Genomic DNA, 17442 nt, shown 5'->3' on the forward strand with positions numbered 1-17442 from the left:
CCATTATAATTGGAGTGCTTAGGCCCAGAGTCCACCGCTGATTCTGCCAAATTCCAAGGTTGCTTAATACTGAAGCTACCTAGTCTTCATTTCAAATCATTCCTTTTTCTTTCACTAGCCCTATGCTTCCTCTTTCTTTATTTCACACTTGTAGGGTCTTTCATCCCTTCTTTCTCACAATGCCACTGTTTTACTATCTTTCTCTACTTTCTTTCTTCTCCCTTTTCAGCCTTCGACTCTCTCGCTCTGGGTCATAGTCTGATGATGATAAATAAGTCATCTTTCTCTGAACTCTATGCAGTACCCACCACCTGCAAACACCAGCACACATTAAATACTGCAGAATGTATGTACCTTTGTTCCTCTTTGAACAACACATCTCCCAAGGTCCAGCGACGGCAGGCAATACCTAAATATAGGGGGGGCGCCATGCACTCAGCTCACCATATTAATGCTCTCACCTAGTGCCGTGCTTCCAGCAATGGCGGTCTGACGCCCATGAGCAGGACTTCCCTTACTGCCCAGTGGACCATGACTCCTGGCCAATGTAGGAGCTGCTTTACGCTTGAGAGCAGCTCCAGGATTGGTGGGAGCCGGCTAACCCAGTGCTCATTTTGAGGCTGGGGGCCAGAGCCACAATCCCCTGGTTGTTTCGCAGCCCAGGCATTGCTAGGTGTACAGTGCACATTTCTTGCTGGCCGTAGGAAGCCAGTCGGACAACCTGATATGCGCACTGAAAAGGGCAGCTGTAATCCTGCAATAACAGGATTCAGTCACATCCCCCTGCCTCACGCTTACCCTGTACACAGCGCGAGCTGATGGCAAATACAAAAAATTGCATTATTATGCCATTTTAATTATAAATGTTTGCATGCTACACTCTCAGCATGCTGGGCAACGCTCCTCCGCCATTTAGGGGGAGCCGCCCCTGGCAAGATCTGTGACTCTCAGTAACAACAGGATACTACTAACAGCATCAGAATATTACAGTGCCGTAAAGGACCTCAATTGGCCATGTGGCTTCACCTCATCACTGTATGCATGGCATGAAAATATGTATTTTACCACGGTCAAAAGGAGAACACACAACACATCATCATTTCACTTCCTAAATGAGGCCTTGTCTGCTCATAGAGAGGCTCCAAAGAGTCTAGAGGTGTTGAAGGGAGTCAACAGCCAGAGAAGTCTGCTTTGTACCATTCATATGCCACAGGATCAGGGGGCGGGGGCTGTAGACTCATATACGTTCCAGTTGCTTTTTGTTGCAGTGCAAGAGGAAATGAGATAACCCCTGCCTTTTGAGAGAGACGCGTGGCTGCTGTGTTGATCAAAATGCCATGTTACTGTATTGATAATGGGTATTATGATTATTCCTGGTGTCTGTGTTGTGTGTGGGTATTCGTCTGGCTGCTCGCCTGCTCGCTCGCTTGCTGCTGTGAATGACAAACGCCGGGCTATTGATCGCTTTCTGAACTCGGCCCAGCTGATAGAAGGTAATTAATGACTCCATTTGCCTCAGTACCGAGGAGAACAATTGAGTTTGAAACTGCAACAACTGGCAGTGCTATGAAAGGCCCCCGAGGGGCTGTCCAGGAAAAATGCCTGACAGGACAAAGCTGCCTTGAGACATACAAACATCTGATAGGGAAACAAGAAAAACGGTTAAAAAATAAATTATGTCTTCAACTGAAAATATTTTTTTATGGGGAAAAAAATGTGGCATGGGATCAGAGGCCGTGTAACCTGTACTGGTGACGTAGTTGCTCCATACCTAATGGGAATTAACAAAAGTTTCTTTTCATACACATATAAAGCACAGTCATAAAACACAATTACATTCTTTATTTAAACGTAAGATACTGACATATTTATAGTTTCAAGATCACATGTCCCAGTTTCTTGCAAAAGTTTGGAAATTATTTGAAAAACAGACCCAACTCCTCCACATCTGATAGCTGATGTTATTGTTTTAATATTTTAGTCAAGTGTTGGTTTGAAAATGTATTCCCTCTTTATTGTAGGGTAAGTAGTTCTAATGAGTTGGCCGGTTTCAGTCTTAACTATTTACACGCCTTGAAGTTCAATGCCATCAAATATGAATGTGAGAGACAGTTGTCACCAGTGACAAGCCATTTTGTGGCCTGAATGCAGATAACTAGTGATGGAAATCTAAGCCTCTGGCATATTCATCTATTCGCCCCCCTCGTTACCACTTGCGCTTCTTTAGTCGGACTCTCCATCGTCACCATGTAACTGAATCCCCGACAAGCTTTGATGATTAGTTTGATAGTAACTTAAAAAAAAAAAAATCAACCCTAACTGGACATATGGACATTACACATAATAGATGTGGCAGAGGAGCATTGGAGTTGCCATACCTGACAATGATTTATTACAGGCTGCATTGGAAAACCTTAACCACCCTGTTAGAGAATCATTTTTTTTTTTAATAATCTTTATTTGTTTTTTGAGGAAAACCATAAAAGTACATCACATATATACAATCATCGTAAAATCCTTAAGATCAATACCATAACTATCATTTTTGTCCCTAAAGGGCATGTGAACTAGTATTTAAACGGAAGTCCAGATTGTAGGTAGTCCAGTTGGAACTGTCTATTTGCGTGTGCAGCTAGGTACCCTCTAGGTGAAACATAAAAGGCATACATCTTTTTCTTTAACTCACGTTTCCCTATGATGCAAATTAGAACATCAGCTAAGACTGCCTATTTCGTATGCCTCTTGACACCCTCTGGGTGTGACGTAAAAGGTATACGTCTTTTACATTTTAATCTCATTCCCTGATGATGCTAGTTATTTCCAGTTAGTACATAACATCCAACGTAATATAGCAAGAACAGCAGATTTGATTGGTGATTGGTGCTTTAGTAAAATCACGTGGAACCCTAAAGTGTGGGTGCAATTTTCATTTAGCAGTAGTAAAAATTTAATTGTAATCCTTCTCCATTTTACAGATATCTTATGGCTATAAAATTCAGTTAGAAGGAACAAGTACAGTGCAATTTAGTAAAGTAAAATAGTCCGATTCATGGCCTAGCGACTTGTCCCCCAGTTTTGCTTCTCAGCCACCAAGTATACAACAGATACACATACAAGGCAAACACTATCCAGTACATGCTATCGCTTTTAAGGATTCTATTAGTATCCTTCAGGTGTTTTATCGATAAAATACATCAGACCGGTATTAGCCATGTTTTCCTATTAGCAATGTATTTGGTGCAGAAAAACATAAACTAATTTACTTTTTTAGAATTAACCAAACATGTAGGGCAGATTGGAGGAATATTAAATTTTACCCATCTACTGCGAAACTCATTTAGCGGTACACAGTTCCTTTATACACCCAAACCGTTTATAAGGTGTCATGTTAATTCACTCCTTTTGCAATGAAATGCACACCTAACAGGTTATTTTTGCTCCCAAGTAATTCCTCTGTCACAAAGTTGGGACAAAAAGGTTTTCCCTCCCTCTTACCTGCAGAGCATGTTAGAATGCAACAATAATGGAAGTAAAAACATTCAATCTGCACCTGGCCTTTAGCTTCTATTTCATTGTATTATATCAAAAGGTGCTTACAGCTTAATTTTAATGAAGTTACAAAGGTTTTAGTTGAACTTTTCAAAAAGTGTATAGAAAATGTAGTGAAAGTTGTAAAGTGTTTCGCTTTTCCACTTCTGTGGAAACCATGACTTTGCAATGTATGCTGGACATATCATTATTTGACACTTACAAAATAGTTCTGCATAAGATATATTTTGCAGTAAACAGTTCTACTTGATAATGTGTCTGAATGTTTCTAGGGTTGATGCTTTCAATCAAGCCACTGGCGTTTCCAAATGTTTTGTGCTCAGGGTAGAGGTTGGCCCTCTATTTCTTGTTTACAAATGCACTTTAATAAAAATATGACAATTTAGAATATGAAAATGAAAAGACCTGGTTCTCATGGTATGATTTTAAACAGCTAACTTAGTCACAAATATGGCTTAGCGGTTAAGTCTTTGACTTACAGCAAGCATATGTGTTTGAATAAAAATGTTACTAACTCAAGTAATCATTTGAAAAGCATTATTTCAGAAATATTTTTGTTGACGTGTATTCCCTTAAAAAAAGATTATTCAATTACCAAGCAAGAAGGGTGTCACAGAGTTCCACCTTCTTATCTAACTCTATATGCAAAATATATTAACATATTTATGCTATGCCTGTGAAAATTAATGTTGAAAAATAACATGTTTTTTGTAGAAAGTGTACCAATAAATACTTTCTTGCCCATTTGTTATAGTGCAAAGGGCAACGTCCGTGTTATTACCACAGAACAGAGTAATTGAGTTGAATGAATAATGCTTTTTGTAAACAACTGAGGTCGTACATACAAAGATTAGTCATTGTCATTCTATCTCACTTATACAGAGCTGATCTAAGTATAACTTGCACCTCTGCGAAGCACTGCTTATGACTTCACCTATTACTCCACTCATGACATGTGAAATCTATGGCGGTACATTATACTTAGGTCATTTATGTATAACTGGGGAATTCATTGTATTTTTGGTTTTAACATAGTATTTTTTTAATTATTAGAAGACCTCTGTATAACACCGCTTTAACCATTGTTTTTTCAGTGAATTTCTAAGGATTTCAGTTAAAATCTTACTAACTTACTTACTTATAACTCACTTTAACCTTTGTTTTTTTCTGATAATATACTGTAAATGCCATGACAGTGAAAAGTGCCCCAATAAAAACATGTTATTTGATAGAAGTGCACTGCACTGCAAAATCCATTTTACAATTGCTTTGCTGAGGAAAGGAAGTGAACTCATAATCTCAAGGCCTAGTTAACGAAATTCTTTTCTCACTGTATCAATTTAACCCCCTTATGCTCTTGCTAAATAACTCTTTTTGTAAGATGTTCATATTCAATAACAACATGGCCTAAGTCACAAATGCAGATCTGCTGAGTGTAATGCTGTGGATTGTTGTTTATTGTCGCTTTCACATACTTATTGGTAATAAACAGAATAGTATACTCTGAACATCTGCATACATCTATATTTGTGTGCAACTCCATATTTGTCTGTGTGTATAGGTATATTATTGTATGTTAAAAACACTGACATACAGGCCTGTGCGTGCAAATTTTTATATGTGTGTATAAATATATATTAAAAATACAGACGCGTGTGTGTTTGCATGCGTGTGTATGTAAATAATGGCCAGTAAGAATACAAACAAATGTATATGTCTCTGATGCCATATATTATGTTCTCTCTATTTGAACGAGCCTTTTATCCTTTGGTACAACCTTCTATGCATTACCCTCTTTTTTCAGAGGATTCCTTTAGCACATATCCTCCCACTCCTCCCCCACGGCTCCCCGCTTCCTCCCACCTGCCTCACTCGCCCCTACCTCGCTGGTCTCTCTCTATCTCATTCCCTGTGACTCTTTAAGCCTGGGCTCATCACCAGGTCCTGAGCTGACACAAAAAAATAAATAAATAAAAAGGTCATCGTGCAGAGCATAGCAGCAATAACCCCTAAAATAGTACTATCAGTGAAACATGATTGATCAATTGAATTCCATGGTGGCTGAAAAATGTGGGATTAAGTAGTGTATTATACGCACAATGAGTTGAGGCATGATGTTCATTCCAAGTTCATTTCGCCGGCCCTCTGCCACCAGATCAGGCAATCAATAGGGGCAGCACATATCATATATCACCGCTCCCTGGGCCGGGGAGAGCGCGCCATAATCTCCCGCAAATTTAGACTGACAGATTTGTCGAGATCTGAAGGGCCCCGGAATAAATGAAGGGACAGAGGCACGCGGTGACTTAAGAAGCCTACGCTTTAAGCTGACATACAGCCGCGGTGCGCTTGCTCCCAAGTGCACACCCAGGCGTGCGCGTGGGCGCCAACAAAGGCACCTGCACATCTACACACACACGTGTGTAGTCATCATGACACTCAGTCATTCACACCCACACGCAGACATATACAAGAGCTCTGATAAAGGCACACTCACATCTACAAACACGCATGCACTTATCATGACACACAGTCATTCACACTGGCATGCCCATGCACACAGATATACTCATGGGCACCAATAAAACCAAACTAACATATCTACACACACACATACTATCATCATGTCACAGTCATTCACACCCACATTCAAACACACATCTACATTTTAAAACAGGGCACCAGCAAACGCCCTTATGGCACACAGTCATTCACACACGCATAGGGTCACATACACATACATATACACAATCACAGACATATGCTTATATGCAGGTGTAGGCATGCACCTTCATGAAATACTCATATTCATACAGACACACATATAAACATATACTCAGACAGTCACAGGAATACAGACCCAGACATATTATCATTTTACATGCACCTACAGTCAAGCAAAAATTGACACAACTACACCTAAACACATACAAATAACCAGTAAATACATATAGAAACACACAAACATGCTTGTAGTGACAAACAGATGTTCACATACAAATATGACACATAAATACATAGACCTACGTAGGCCAACACATATAAAATCTCATACAGATAAATACACAAATACAGATGCAGCTAAAAACACAAGTGCACATGAACAGACATGTACAACTATGCCAGAAACACACATATAGATATCTAGGTATATGCACCTACTGGTACATATAATACATATATTCGAGATAAGAACAAACATACTTACACACATATGCATTAACCTACACAAAATGCTTTGCCACCGTCGCCTAAATGTACAGAATGAGCATTAGTAAATATTACACATATATGTGTGTACCTTGCATATAAAAAACATAACTATACATGCACAATGATGGCAATACCTCAGCAAATGTATCAATATTCACTCAGACACCTCATACAACAACTAACACAACATCTGAAAACATGTACTGAAAATGCATCTCCAGTGAATCGCATACTGCAGGAAAACACAACAAAGCCCGCAACCACTGAATGTACTCGAAAACCTATGGCTAGAGCCCACAATGCGAAAAACATTCACATGTCCTACGTAGCCACAAAATCCAAACACACATGACTATGTCCTCGAGAACAGTACCAGGTCTATATACTAACACATCACATGCAAACTGCACAAAAATGGCCATGTGAGTATACATACACAAATAATCGCTGAGCACATGCTCGCTCCACAAAGGGAAGTATCATTTTTCTATCCATGATATTACTTATAGTGATGCACAAATGTTGTAGCTGCCAAGTGTCTTCCCATGGCATCTAGTTAATCCTAGTTTTTGAACTAAGTGCACTTAGCTCTCTGATACTTGCAATGTCCTTCTTCCCTCAGTAAGGGTTGGTCTATGTGTCCAGAACTGTAAAAAGACCTTTCCTAAAGTCCTTGAACTGGTTCAAGGTGTCACACATTAAATGACTACCCAACCTTGCCAGTTATGATATGGGTAATTCTATGTAAAACACAAAATGGCAGCCACCTTCAGAGTATAGAAAGCATAGAAAACGTTGCAGATAGTCACTGTGTTGCACTGTCACCATGCGGTGTCTTGTGACACAATGTGGCGGCCAACATTAAAGTATAGAAACAATATTTCCTATACTTTTAGCATGGCCAGGAACCACTACTGGCTTTGACGTTGTTGGCCCAGTATAAAAGTATCTAACATTGGCAAAAGCAATTCCAGCAGCCAAAATGCATTGGCAAAGTGCAACCTATTGGCAGTGACAATGTTTGCTTGTAGTTTGGAAGCACTAGAATTTCATCTCCAACCACAATCTTCCCTCCACATCTCCGTCTTCAAAACCTCCATCTAACCCAAATCCTAGATGGGTTGTCACACAGTGATGATGTTTTCATTTTGAATTTATTTTTACAATGAAATACGAAGGACAGATTTCCCAATATAAACACAGGTAACATAAATCACAAATCCCTATGATAATGTATTTGCAAACTACAAATAAAAAACTTAAATAAGGTATTTGTTTTATAAAATGCAGATACAGATATTTGGTGAATAGCTTTCTTTGAATTGATCACAGTAGGTAAGGAACCCCATACCACGCCTAGCACCTTCAGCCAGCCCGTCTGCGTTTTACCTTCAGCGGTTTGCATAATGCGGAGTGTAGGATCTTATTGTCAACAGCTTTGTTTGTCTGTCTCTGACAGAAGGCTGAGCAAGCCGCCTAAGGAATAAGAAAGAATTCTGCACGGATGTTGCAAACTTCAAACCACCCCAGAAGCCAACTAAGTTATTCCTTATCATTTCATCCCACTTTTCACCTTCATTCTCCCGGTACAAACCACTTGTGCGTATGGGGGTGGGGGTGGGGGGGCAGGTGCATAGGGAAAACAGCAGTAGCACCAAGTTGTCAAGGGCACAGCTTTTTCTGCCTTTTTCGATGTAGTTTGACAGTGCAGCTGTCTGCAAGTTGCAATGTTGCCAATTCTGTAACATATACATACAGTGGACATTTGCTGCTATCGTGAGAGTTATCGCCCTTTCACCTCACGTTATTGGTCGTTTGGTGTATCATTGCATTGCCACGCGAGAGGAGCTATTTTATTTCTCAAAAGCACACTGATTCATCACACATTAAGCTATTTATCTCATAGATATATTGTATATAGAAAGCATTCTTTATTGCAAAAGGCTTTTTTAAACTAAAATAGACATGATTTAAACTGCAAGCCAGGCCTATGCCTTTACTACTGCTTGTTGTAGAGAGGAGCTGGGAAATCGGTAGACTCTTTTTTTGCGGTCAAATTCTGTATTTTCATGTGATGCTCTGGGCTGGAAATATAAAAAGAATAAAAAAAGATACAAATGTGCGCACTCCCTCAGGGAAGTGAAAGGGAGGAATGTTTTTGTGCTGTGGGAAGGGAGAGTATTGGGTGGCTTATGAAATAAATCAATAGAAGATATTTTGTATTATCTTATGAATGATACGGCACCTTGCTATAATGCAGTATTGATTATGTCATATAGCACAGTCACCTTCGGAATGATTTATGGGCTGAGGTGTACTCTCCACGCAGCTCATTCAATGCAGAGAGGCAGGGGCTTTGTTGGCAAATGGTTTCAGTGGATTTAGTGGGCTGTAGCCTACAGGAGGTGGTTTCCACAATTAGGGAATGCAGAGAGGCATCAAGCGGTGAGGATGACAGCCCACGTGAAAAACAGGTCAAAGGTTATAAATTCTAAGCCCTTTCAAGCCTATATGATTACATTTAAGATGGATTCGGAGGGAACGCCCCATTACACCGTTTTCAGGCTTTTTGAGTGAAGATGCAAAACTACTGCTTATCTTCAAGGGCCTAATATAGGTCTGTATATTATCTATTGGGGAAATTAGTTTGTTTTAGTCCACACAGTTTATTTCTAACTGTGAGAAACAGGAATTGGGTCTTTTATGTCTGACAACAAATTCACACTGAAGGTGTGTGTGGCAATTGCAGTGCAACCCTCATTGGCACCGCATGGTTACCACCAGCAAACTCTTTCAGGGTTATTGTCAGTTCACTACTAAAATGCACCCACCTGTACTGTGGGTATCAAACAAAGTTTTGGAAAGTTGACTCCCCACCCTGTCTACAGCTGGTCTCGTGGCTCTGTGGATTACTGCATACATTACGGGGAAGGGATCTGTGCTTAATTGTAATGGTCATAGGTTCTAGCATGTCCTCTCACTATTTCATCCTTCTGAGTTCAATAAAACTAAAAAGAGTACCAGTTAGTTGGGAAACAACCAACATCTGTGATCCTTTCCAAGTGGCGAGGTGAGCATGCCTGCCACAAATAAACCTTTTGCTTTTTTCCCCGTCTTCAGTTTATCATACCACCATGCACAAAAGAGGGCAAACAGCAGCACATTGAAGATGATCAATGGGTTGGGGGGAGAATATGTGGACTTCAGAATGGAATCCCAGCACATACATGTTCCTTTGTGGTGGGCATGGCGGTTGCTGGATTCTCATCGAGGGCATATTGGCAGTTCTGGAGTTGGTGAAACAGTTCTACCTATTGGTGGGCACTACAAGTGAAATGCCAAGACAGAAATGCTGTAGGCGCCTGACACTTGAAAAGAGTGATCAGAAAGCCACGGCCGGAACAGACGTGCCAACTTACACAGGACCGCTCTGAGATGCACGGTCTTGGCACTCATTACTCGACCACATCACATATCACCACAGAACCACTATCAGATGGTGAACTGTGAGATGAGCAGGAAACGATTGCAAAGTTCAGGCTTCCAGCTTCCATATGGTGCCTCTGCAGTGCAAAAAACAATTTACCCTTTTAAAAGTTCACCGAGGCATTGTAGGCAGCTCAATATGACTTCTTTTTTGCTGTGGTGATGGTGCTGATACACAGTACGAGCAGCATGACTGCCAACCATCACTCCACACAAAAATATTGCTAATTTACTAGGCGAGAATTGGTCATTTTGTATCTGTGAGGAAATATTATTTTGTATCTATTTTATTTATATTGCAGAACAACTTTGAGAAACGAGCAAGGCCTCTCAGTGCCTAATAACAGAATAATAAATATATGAGAAGCTGCCTATCTTATTAGACAAAGAGCAGAGGTACATACAGAAATAACGAAGGCAATCAACTGACTGGTGCAGTTAAGAAATGCTTTCTTCATTGGCTCATGAAACCTTTGTGATGTGACATATTGAGCTGATTCCAAACAAATTCTCCTGCTGCCTCTAGATGATTCCCTCTAACTTTGTTTTGTAGCCACTTAGCAATGGCCAGTTTGGGTTCTACGGAAGAGTGCAGATTTCTTTGAATCTTAACAAATTGGAAGTGATTTGTAAGGTAGTTAGGCACATGAAGATGGGCTTCCAGTTAATGTTGGGCGTTGTGCGATCCAGAAACTTTAAACCTGTGGGTGATCGCGTTCCTTCAAATCTCCTGACTGCCCGTTCTCTATCACTTACATGATGAATACCCGAATGGCAAGGTCAGATGAAGGCCACGGGTAGTAAGCTTCTGGTGACTCTTTGGCAGGCATGCTAGTGGCCATCTGCTGCTATGATATACTTAGTTGAAGACAAATAGTACCTAAAACACTTGCACAACCATCTGTCTAGATATTTCAGTTTCATATGCAACCGGAGTATTGTGTATTTGTATACAATGGGTGAGGGTTATATGAAGTGCATACTATACATAGTGTAATGTGAGACGAAAGGTCTAGGTTTGTGACAGCGGGTTTTCATTTAACTAACTACTTAATAGTAGATGACTTGGGTGAAACACCTTCTTGACTAGTTCTAGATGTTTGGTGCTCGAATACAATATATTTTCCCTTCCTAAAATCATCCCTCCCTTGAGTCTTATGAACAAGGTGAGAAAGTCAAAAAGTCAGTGTGGTTTGTGTATCCAGATGTGCATGAAATAGCTCCCTCTGTGACATCCTTATATCACTCCTAGCTTCCAGACAAACAAGTGCTCAAAGTCTAGTTGATGGAGTAGTGTTGATGAGAGAGCTTCATCCTACCTTAATGGCCCTTTGTCTTGGGACTGACTCCTGACATTTTACAATAGCTGCTGAACAGACTTTTATCATGGAAGACTACCTCAGCTGTCTGGGGTTGAACAAGATATTCCTTTCTGTACCAATTTCTAACCATAATGGAAGTCCAAATAAATAAATAGGGAGTTGCATTTTTAAACTCTGGTAACTCGAAGTCTCACTCTCACTTGATCACTCCTACATCACTTGTGCACTCTCTAGAAATTACCAACAGACTCATTCTGCTCACTCATAAAATCATGCGCCACATTACTTTTACATTACATCACTCTGAAAGCAAGGTCTAGGAGTCCCAGGAGTGTGGCAATCCCACAAAATATTGACACTCTGATGTTCAGAAAATCCATACTCCTGACCCCAATTTCCATTACATAAACTGTATACCACCTGCTTTCTTTATCCCTCACAATCCATATTTTCTGGCTTTGCACACAAAACAATGGGGCTTAAAATCACTATAGAGTCTTCTTCCATTTACTTTTCACAAGGCCTCATAATGCCACACCCATCTGTCCTACCTAGTTTCAACTCATCTTTTCCAAACAGCTGTTCATTATTAAGGAAGGTTATCGGTCCCAAGCTACATCGCATGACTCTGACCACATGTTGGATCCCAGCACCTGCTTTGGGACCAATCAGCATGGTCGCTTCAGTGGTTATTTGATATCACTCAAAAACATGGGTTTTATTTGGTATTTTTTCAAAGACAACAAAACACAGTTTGGTTCCTTGTTCCCCCAGACCCTCTATTTGAATTTACAACCACAACACATTCATGAGTTCAAGAGAACTGGGTAACTCAATAATCACCACCCCGTTTTGTTTCTGTATGTGTTTGTAGATGGATCCGACGGGACAGGCCCAAATGGAGACTCCCCGAGCAGTGTGGAGAGTTTACGGAAGCACCTCCGTGCCGACACCTTCACCCAGCAGCAACTGGAGGCTTTAGACCGAGTTTTTGAGCGCCCTTCTTACCCTGACGTCTTCCAAACCTCAGAGCACATCAAATCTGAACAGGTGAGGCCTGTTGAAAAATTAAACTGAAGGAAGGTTGAAGTTCATCAGAGACTAGAGGAATTGTGGGAAAATGCTCCATGCAATTGCTAGCCATAGTCGCTGATGTTCAGCTCACTGTCGGCATTGTGCTTCTTCCCAATCTGCTCAATAAGTTAAATAAATAAAGAATTTATGGTTTTGAGAGGCATCTCAGAGTGCATCTCCACATGCATGAGGAATACAAACTCAGCACAGTTTCCATGGCTCAGATTGGCCGAAGATCACAGAGCGAGTATGAGGGTTCCTGTTGGCTAGCGGGAATGGATGAGGTGCATGAAACTGCACCTCTTATTAACTTGGGCCAATAGTGCTCGCTGAGTTGAAACTCTCAGGTTATGGAAGGACAAAGAATAAAGCCCAGCTCACCCATTCAGTCAGCAGAGTGCCCCTCTCTGGCTTTCACAGAACCTCTGGCCCATCTCTCATTTCATCTCCACTGAGGGTCCTCATACATGTGTGGATCAGGCTTTTGTACCTGATGTGATGAATGTGTCCACCACCTTTGCTGGGTGGTGGTGCTGTGCCTCGATCATGCACTCTGGGCGCAAATATTTTCACTGTTTGACTTCCGGGTGTACAATTTACGATTGTCTTATTTTGGCCTGCCTTCCAAGACTTTTTTCTACTGAAAAACGCCTGCTTCTTTGTATGCCTTCGGTGCTTTATATATTTGATTAGCTCTACAAGAGGGAAGGGATGCTTCCCATTTGCCCTCGCCTGGTCCTTTTCCATTGGACACATATTAGTTGATGCTAGTCAATAATTGGATGTGAATCCGTAAATTCCAGCAATCTCTGAGCGCAGGCATCATTTTTACCTGCCCCCATGCACCGCAGCCCATGACCCCCCCAATGAAGCTAAACACAGGTCCCACTTTATCTCCTCCTGCCACGGCCTGTCTCCTTTTAAGGGCTACACAACAAAGTGACGCACCCCCAGGTCCTACACATTCCCGCCGAATCCAGCCTGGCTCTCTGATTGTCCTCTTCAGATGAGCCCATTGTTCACTTGGAGACTGATAATAGCAACAGTGAATGAATTTCCAATCCGGTAAAAAATAAAAAAAAAACACAATTTATACAATCCTCTATGTAGAGTTGTGACCTATTCCTCACAGATGCTCCAATGTTCTTCACTCAGCTTGTGTGGTGTTGTCCGGTGCATCCCCAAACCCAATCTCAAAAGATGTCTTTGGTGGACCAGCCTTGGCTTTTCCAGAATCTGAAAAAGCCAGTCCTTCTATGCAACTTCCTGTCTTTGAAGGCTGTTTGTCTCAATAAAAAGCAAAATAAAAACCACTCGAATGTCCCCCAAAGCATAAAACACCCGAGCCAGCCTCCGAGTGGTGTTCCTTCTCTCCCTGAGTCCCAGGGTTTATTACAATGGATAACCTTTATTTACTTTCATTAGACTATTAAACGCCAGCACACTCATTTTTCCCCCTGAAACTCCGAGCTGGGCCCATAAAGCAAACCCGCAGTCTAATTGAGTTCATTTTAATTTCTCTCCGATCACAGCAAATTACTCCGGTGATAAATCAGGGGGCAGCCTCACCCCCAGAAGAAGGCCTAATTTGCAGCTAATTACAAAACTGATTTCTACAGCAAGATCAATACGAAAAGGAATTGGAAATGACTAGGCAATCGGGCCCAGCCGAGGAGGTGGGGGTTAGAAGGGGGGCGTGGGCTGGAAAAAAAGGACCCAGAAAGAGCAGAAAATCAGTTTTAATTTAATGTAATATTAATCAGACCCACTTTTCCTTTTTTCTTAGTCTTCACCGGTTTATTACGCCCTTTGAAAAAGCAGCTGTGAAGGGCCCACGGTCTGGGTCTGAAAAACGCCATAATAAAAAGGCAATTTGCGGGATGGTTTTCGGGGACGGGACCCCCTTTCAGATGCAATGACTCGCCCCTCCCACCCGTCTGCTGGCCAGGCGGCCTGGCCCCCTCCCCAATTTCATACCCCAATGCACACAGAAGTAGCAGAAGAAAGACTGATGTTTGGCGGTGGTGGGGGTCGGGGGGGCTCCGTGCTTTGTTATGACTGGAGGGATCTTTCGACATACCAATCTGAGATCTGGGGAGAGCTGCTCAGTGCTTCCCCACAGAGAGAACGCACTCAAGTCTGTTTAAATTACACATTATGCTCATAACCCTTTTCACACCAGAGAAACACCTTGACGGTGGAGGTTGTGAACCAGAAAGAAGGCTGGGCACCCATACACTTCTGTGTTTTTTTAATCCACGAGCTGTCAGTTTCTATCTCAGCCCTTTAACCCGGAAGACATCACAAGGGCGGTTTCCTCAGCAGTGATTCAGGCCCTGTGAAGCAAGCCGTGTCACTTCCTGGAGCGACCGTGAAGGCGAAGGGCTGCGTCACAGGGTCAGCGCTACAGCCTACGAATGAATTTTATGCAACCCACAGCAAAGACATAGAGAGCTATCCCTACAGACCCATGCCTCTCGCTTTGGCTGACACTGTCCCAACTCTACCAGCCTCTCCTAGACATGGCCCTGATGCAAAATCACCTGACCTAGCTTGCAACACAGAGCTATTGTCCCAACACTGATTTCTCAAAGGGACATCCATATCCCTCTGAGGAATATGACCCATAATGCTCTTTACAAATGTCCCCTCTGCAACGCACTCACAGATAAGTGTCTCTGTTTCCTTTTCTCCAGGCTAACGAGTACTCTCTTCCCGCACTTACCCCCGGTCTGGATGAAGTGAAGTCAAGCCTCTCAGCGTCCGCTAACCAAGACCTGGGAAGCAACGTGTCAGGACCCCAGACATATCCTGTGGTGACCGGTAAGCTGAGTTCCAAGGCAACACTGGCATAGCCTCTGGGTTTTATTTTCCTCCTGAGAGTTATTGTATCTGGTCTGGAGGGATGGGATATTGCTTTCACCTATAGGTACTCAGAAGCAAGCAGAAGGTGGGTGTTGATGGTCCACAGAAACTTACAAATGCCTCTCCCGCCAGGCAAGAAAACAGTCTCTCCCACTGAAATTGTTCAAATTCTGCCCAAGTTAGAGATACAGCAGATGGTCTGTTCAGGCTCATTAGCCACACTACTAGGGAAACTCCACACCAGGCTTCCCACATGATGGCACCACCCAGACATTTTTCTTTCTGAAGGAGAATAGGGTATATTTACTTGCTCAGTGATTATGTGTTGAGTATGCTGTCATCACTAGATGTGCTTTATTTATGTGGTGTGAAAATTCCCTTGTCTTGTACTCGCAATGATTTAGGTATAAAGTATCTACAGTTGTAGAAATAGGCTGAACGAATACTTGGAAATCCTTATGATCGTAATGGCGCCCTGTTTACCCTGTTTCAGTAGACAACGCTTGAAGTCGCACACAGCTGCACCAATCAGTTATAGACACCATGACCTAACCAGAGCTATTTCTGTTAATACATTCGAGGCGCTTTAGTGGCATTTTTTCTGTTTGCTACCGTTTAACCTATGCTTGTCCTTCCACATGTCATTTTCCTGTGGATAGTGGGAATTTCGTTTTCTCAACCCTTGCTTAGCACTGGGATCTATATCTGTTGAACAGGAAGGGCTCATATGGGTGCTTCCAAAGCTCTTTCCATCCATTTAGCATTTCCTCAGATGATCCCAAGCTAATTCAAGATGCCATTTGGAAGGGGGTCTGAACATACCACACCCATTGCCTCTTAAATGATCTTTGAGGTCGGCAGCCATGGGCGAATTTTTTGTAACTTGGTAAACTTGAGGCCTATAATAGTGTAGTAACAGAACTCACCTTCATCGTCAACCTAAGCATCCATTTTGAGGGACACAGGAACAAACCATACATAAGAGAGCGATTGAGAGGGCTGAAAAGAAACAGGGGAAGAAGAGGAGCTTTATGTGATACAAAGAGGATGAAGTTTGTATGTGGGTCTTTTTGTGTGTCTTTGCATTTATCGGTGTGTGTTTTGTGTGGTCTGTGTTGGTTTCTTTCTGGGAGTTGGTGTCTGCATGTATAAAAGAGCGATAGACAGAGATGGGTGTAATAGGAAAAGTGGTGAAGAGTCGGTTTTCGATCAGGATATCGTGTCCAAAATACTGTGCCAGCATAATATTGTGGGTAAAACATCGATGTGTGTGTGTGTGTATATGTGTGTGTGTGTGTGGTTAAGAATAGCAAATATATACTTACCTAAATGCACTCACCGTCCCAATGTATTCGCCCTTGTATTGCTCCACAACACAGCGGCAGCAAGATATTCTGGGGACAGTAATCTAATATACAAAGGGTCAGGGTTTAAAAAGACAAAGAATCCTGATGGTTGTTGCTTGTTGAATGTGCACAATTGCGATCAAATATGTGTATGTTGGTGTGAAAAATAAAAAAAAGAAAAGCATATTTAAGAGCAAAGGAGGAACAACGAACAATTGTAAAAAAATGAGGTGTAAATAACCAACAATCAATCAGGATTTATAAAGCGTAGCTAATCACCCAATAGGGTATCCATGCCCTTGCAGGTCCTGGAAGTCTCATTCGAACAGCCAGGTCTCAAGGGTCCTTCAGAATTCTGGGCAAAGAGTTGATGCTTCGGAGGTGCCTGGGGAGGCTGTTCCAGGTTTGTGCTGCGTTGTAGGAGAAGGAGCATCCTCCACTTCTGCTTCAGTAGCTGCTGGGAATGTGGTCAAGGGATAGGAAGGCGGAGAGTAATCTTCTGTACGGTTGGTGGAAGTTCAGGCGGTGGTTAATGTAGGCGGGTCCTTGGTTGTGAAGAGCCTTGTGCGCATGCTTGAACTGGCATC

The 17442-nt window shown here is 42.0% G+C and overlaps 1 protein-coding gene across 8 annotated transcripts in view; it reads left to right on the top strand.

The window, feature by feature from the left end:
* The window catches only part of PAX2 (paired box 2), a 133383-nt gene that overhangs the window by 86010 nt on the left and 29931 nt on the right, over positions 1-17442 (top strand). For all 8 annotated transcript variants that reach the window (XM_085603893.1, XM_085603896.1, XM_085603898.1 and 5 more), the window contains 2 exons: positions 12445-12620; positions 15341-15467. In XM_085603893.1, coding sequence (XP_085460019.1) covers positions 12445-12620; positions 15341-15467 — 303 coding nt within the window. The remainder of the gene's footprint in view (positions 1-12444; positions 12621-15340; positions 15468-17442) is intronic.

The sequence above is a fragment of the Triturus cristatus genome, chromosome 1_2, assembly GCF_964204655.1.
Source record: "Triturus cristatus chromosome 1_2, aTriCri1.1, whole genome shotgun sequence".
Taxonomy (NCBI): Eukaryota; Metazoa; Chordata; class Amphibia; order Caudata; family Salamandridae; genus Triturus; species Triturus cristatus.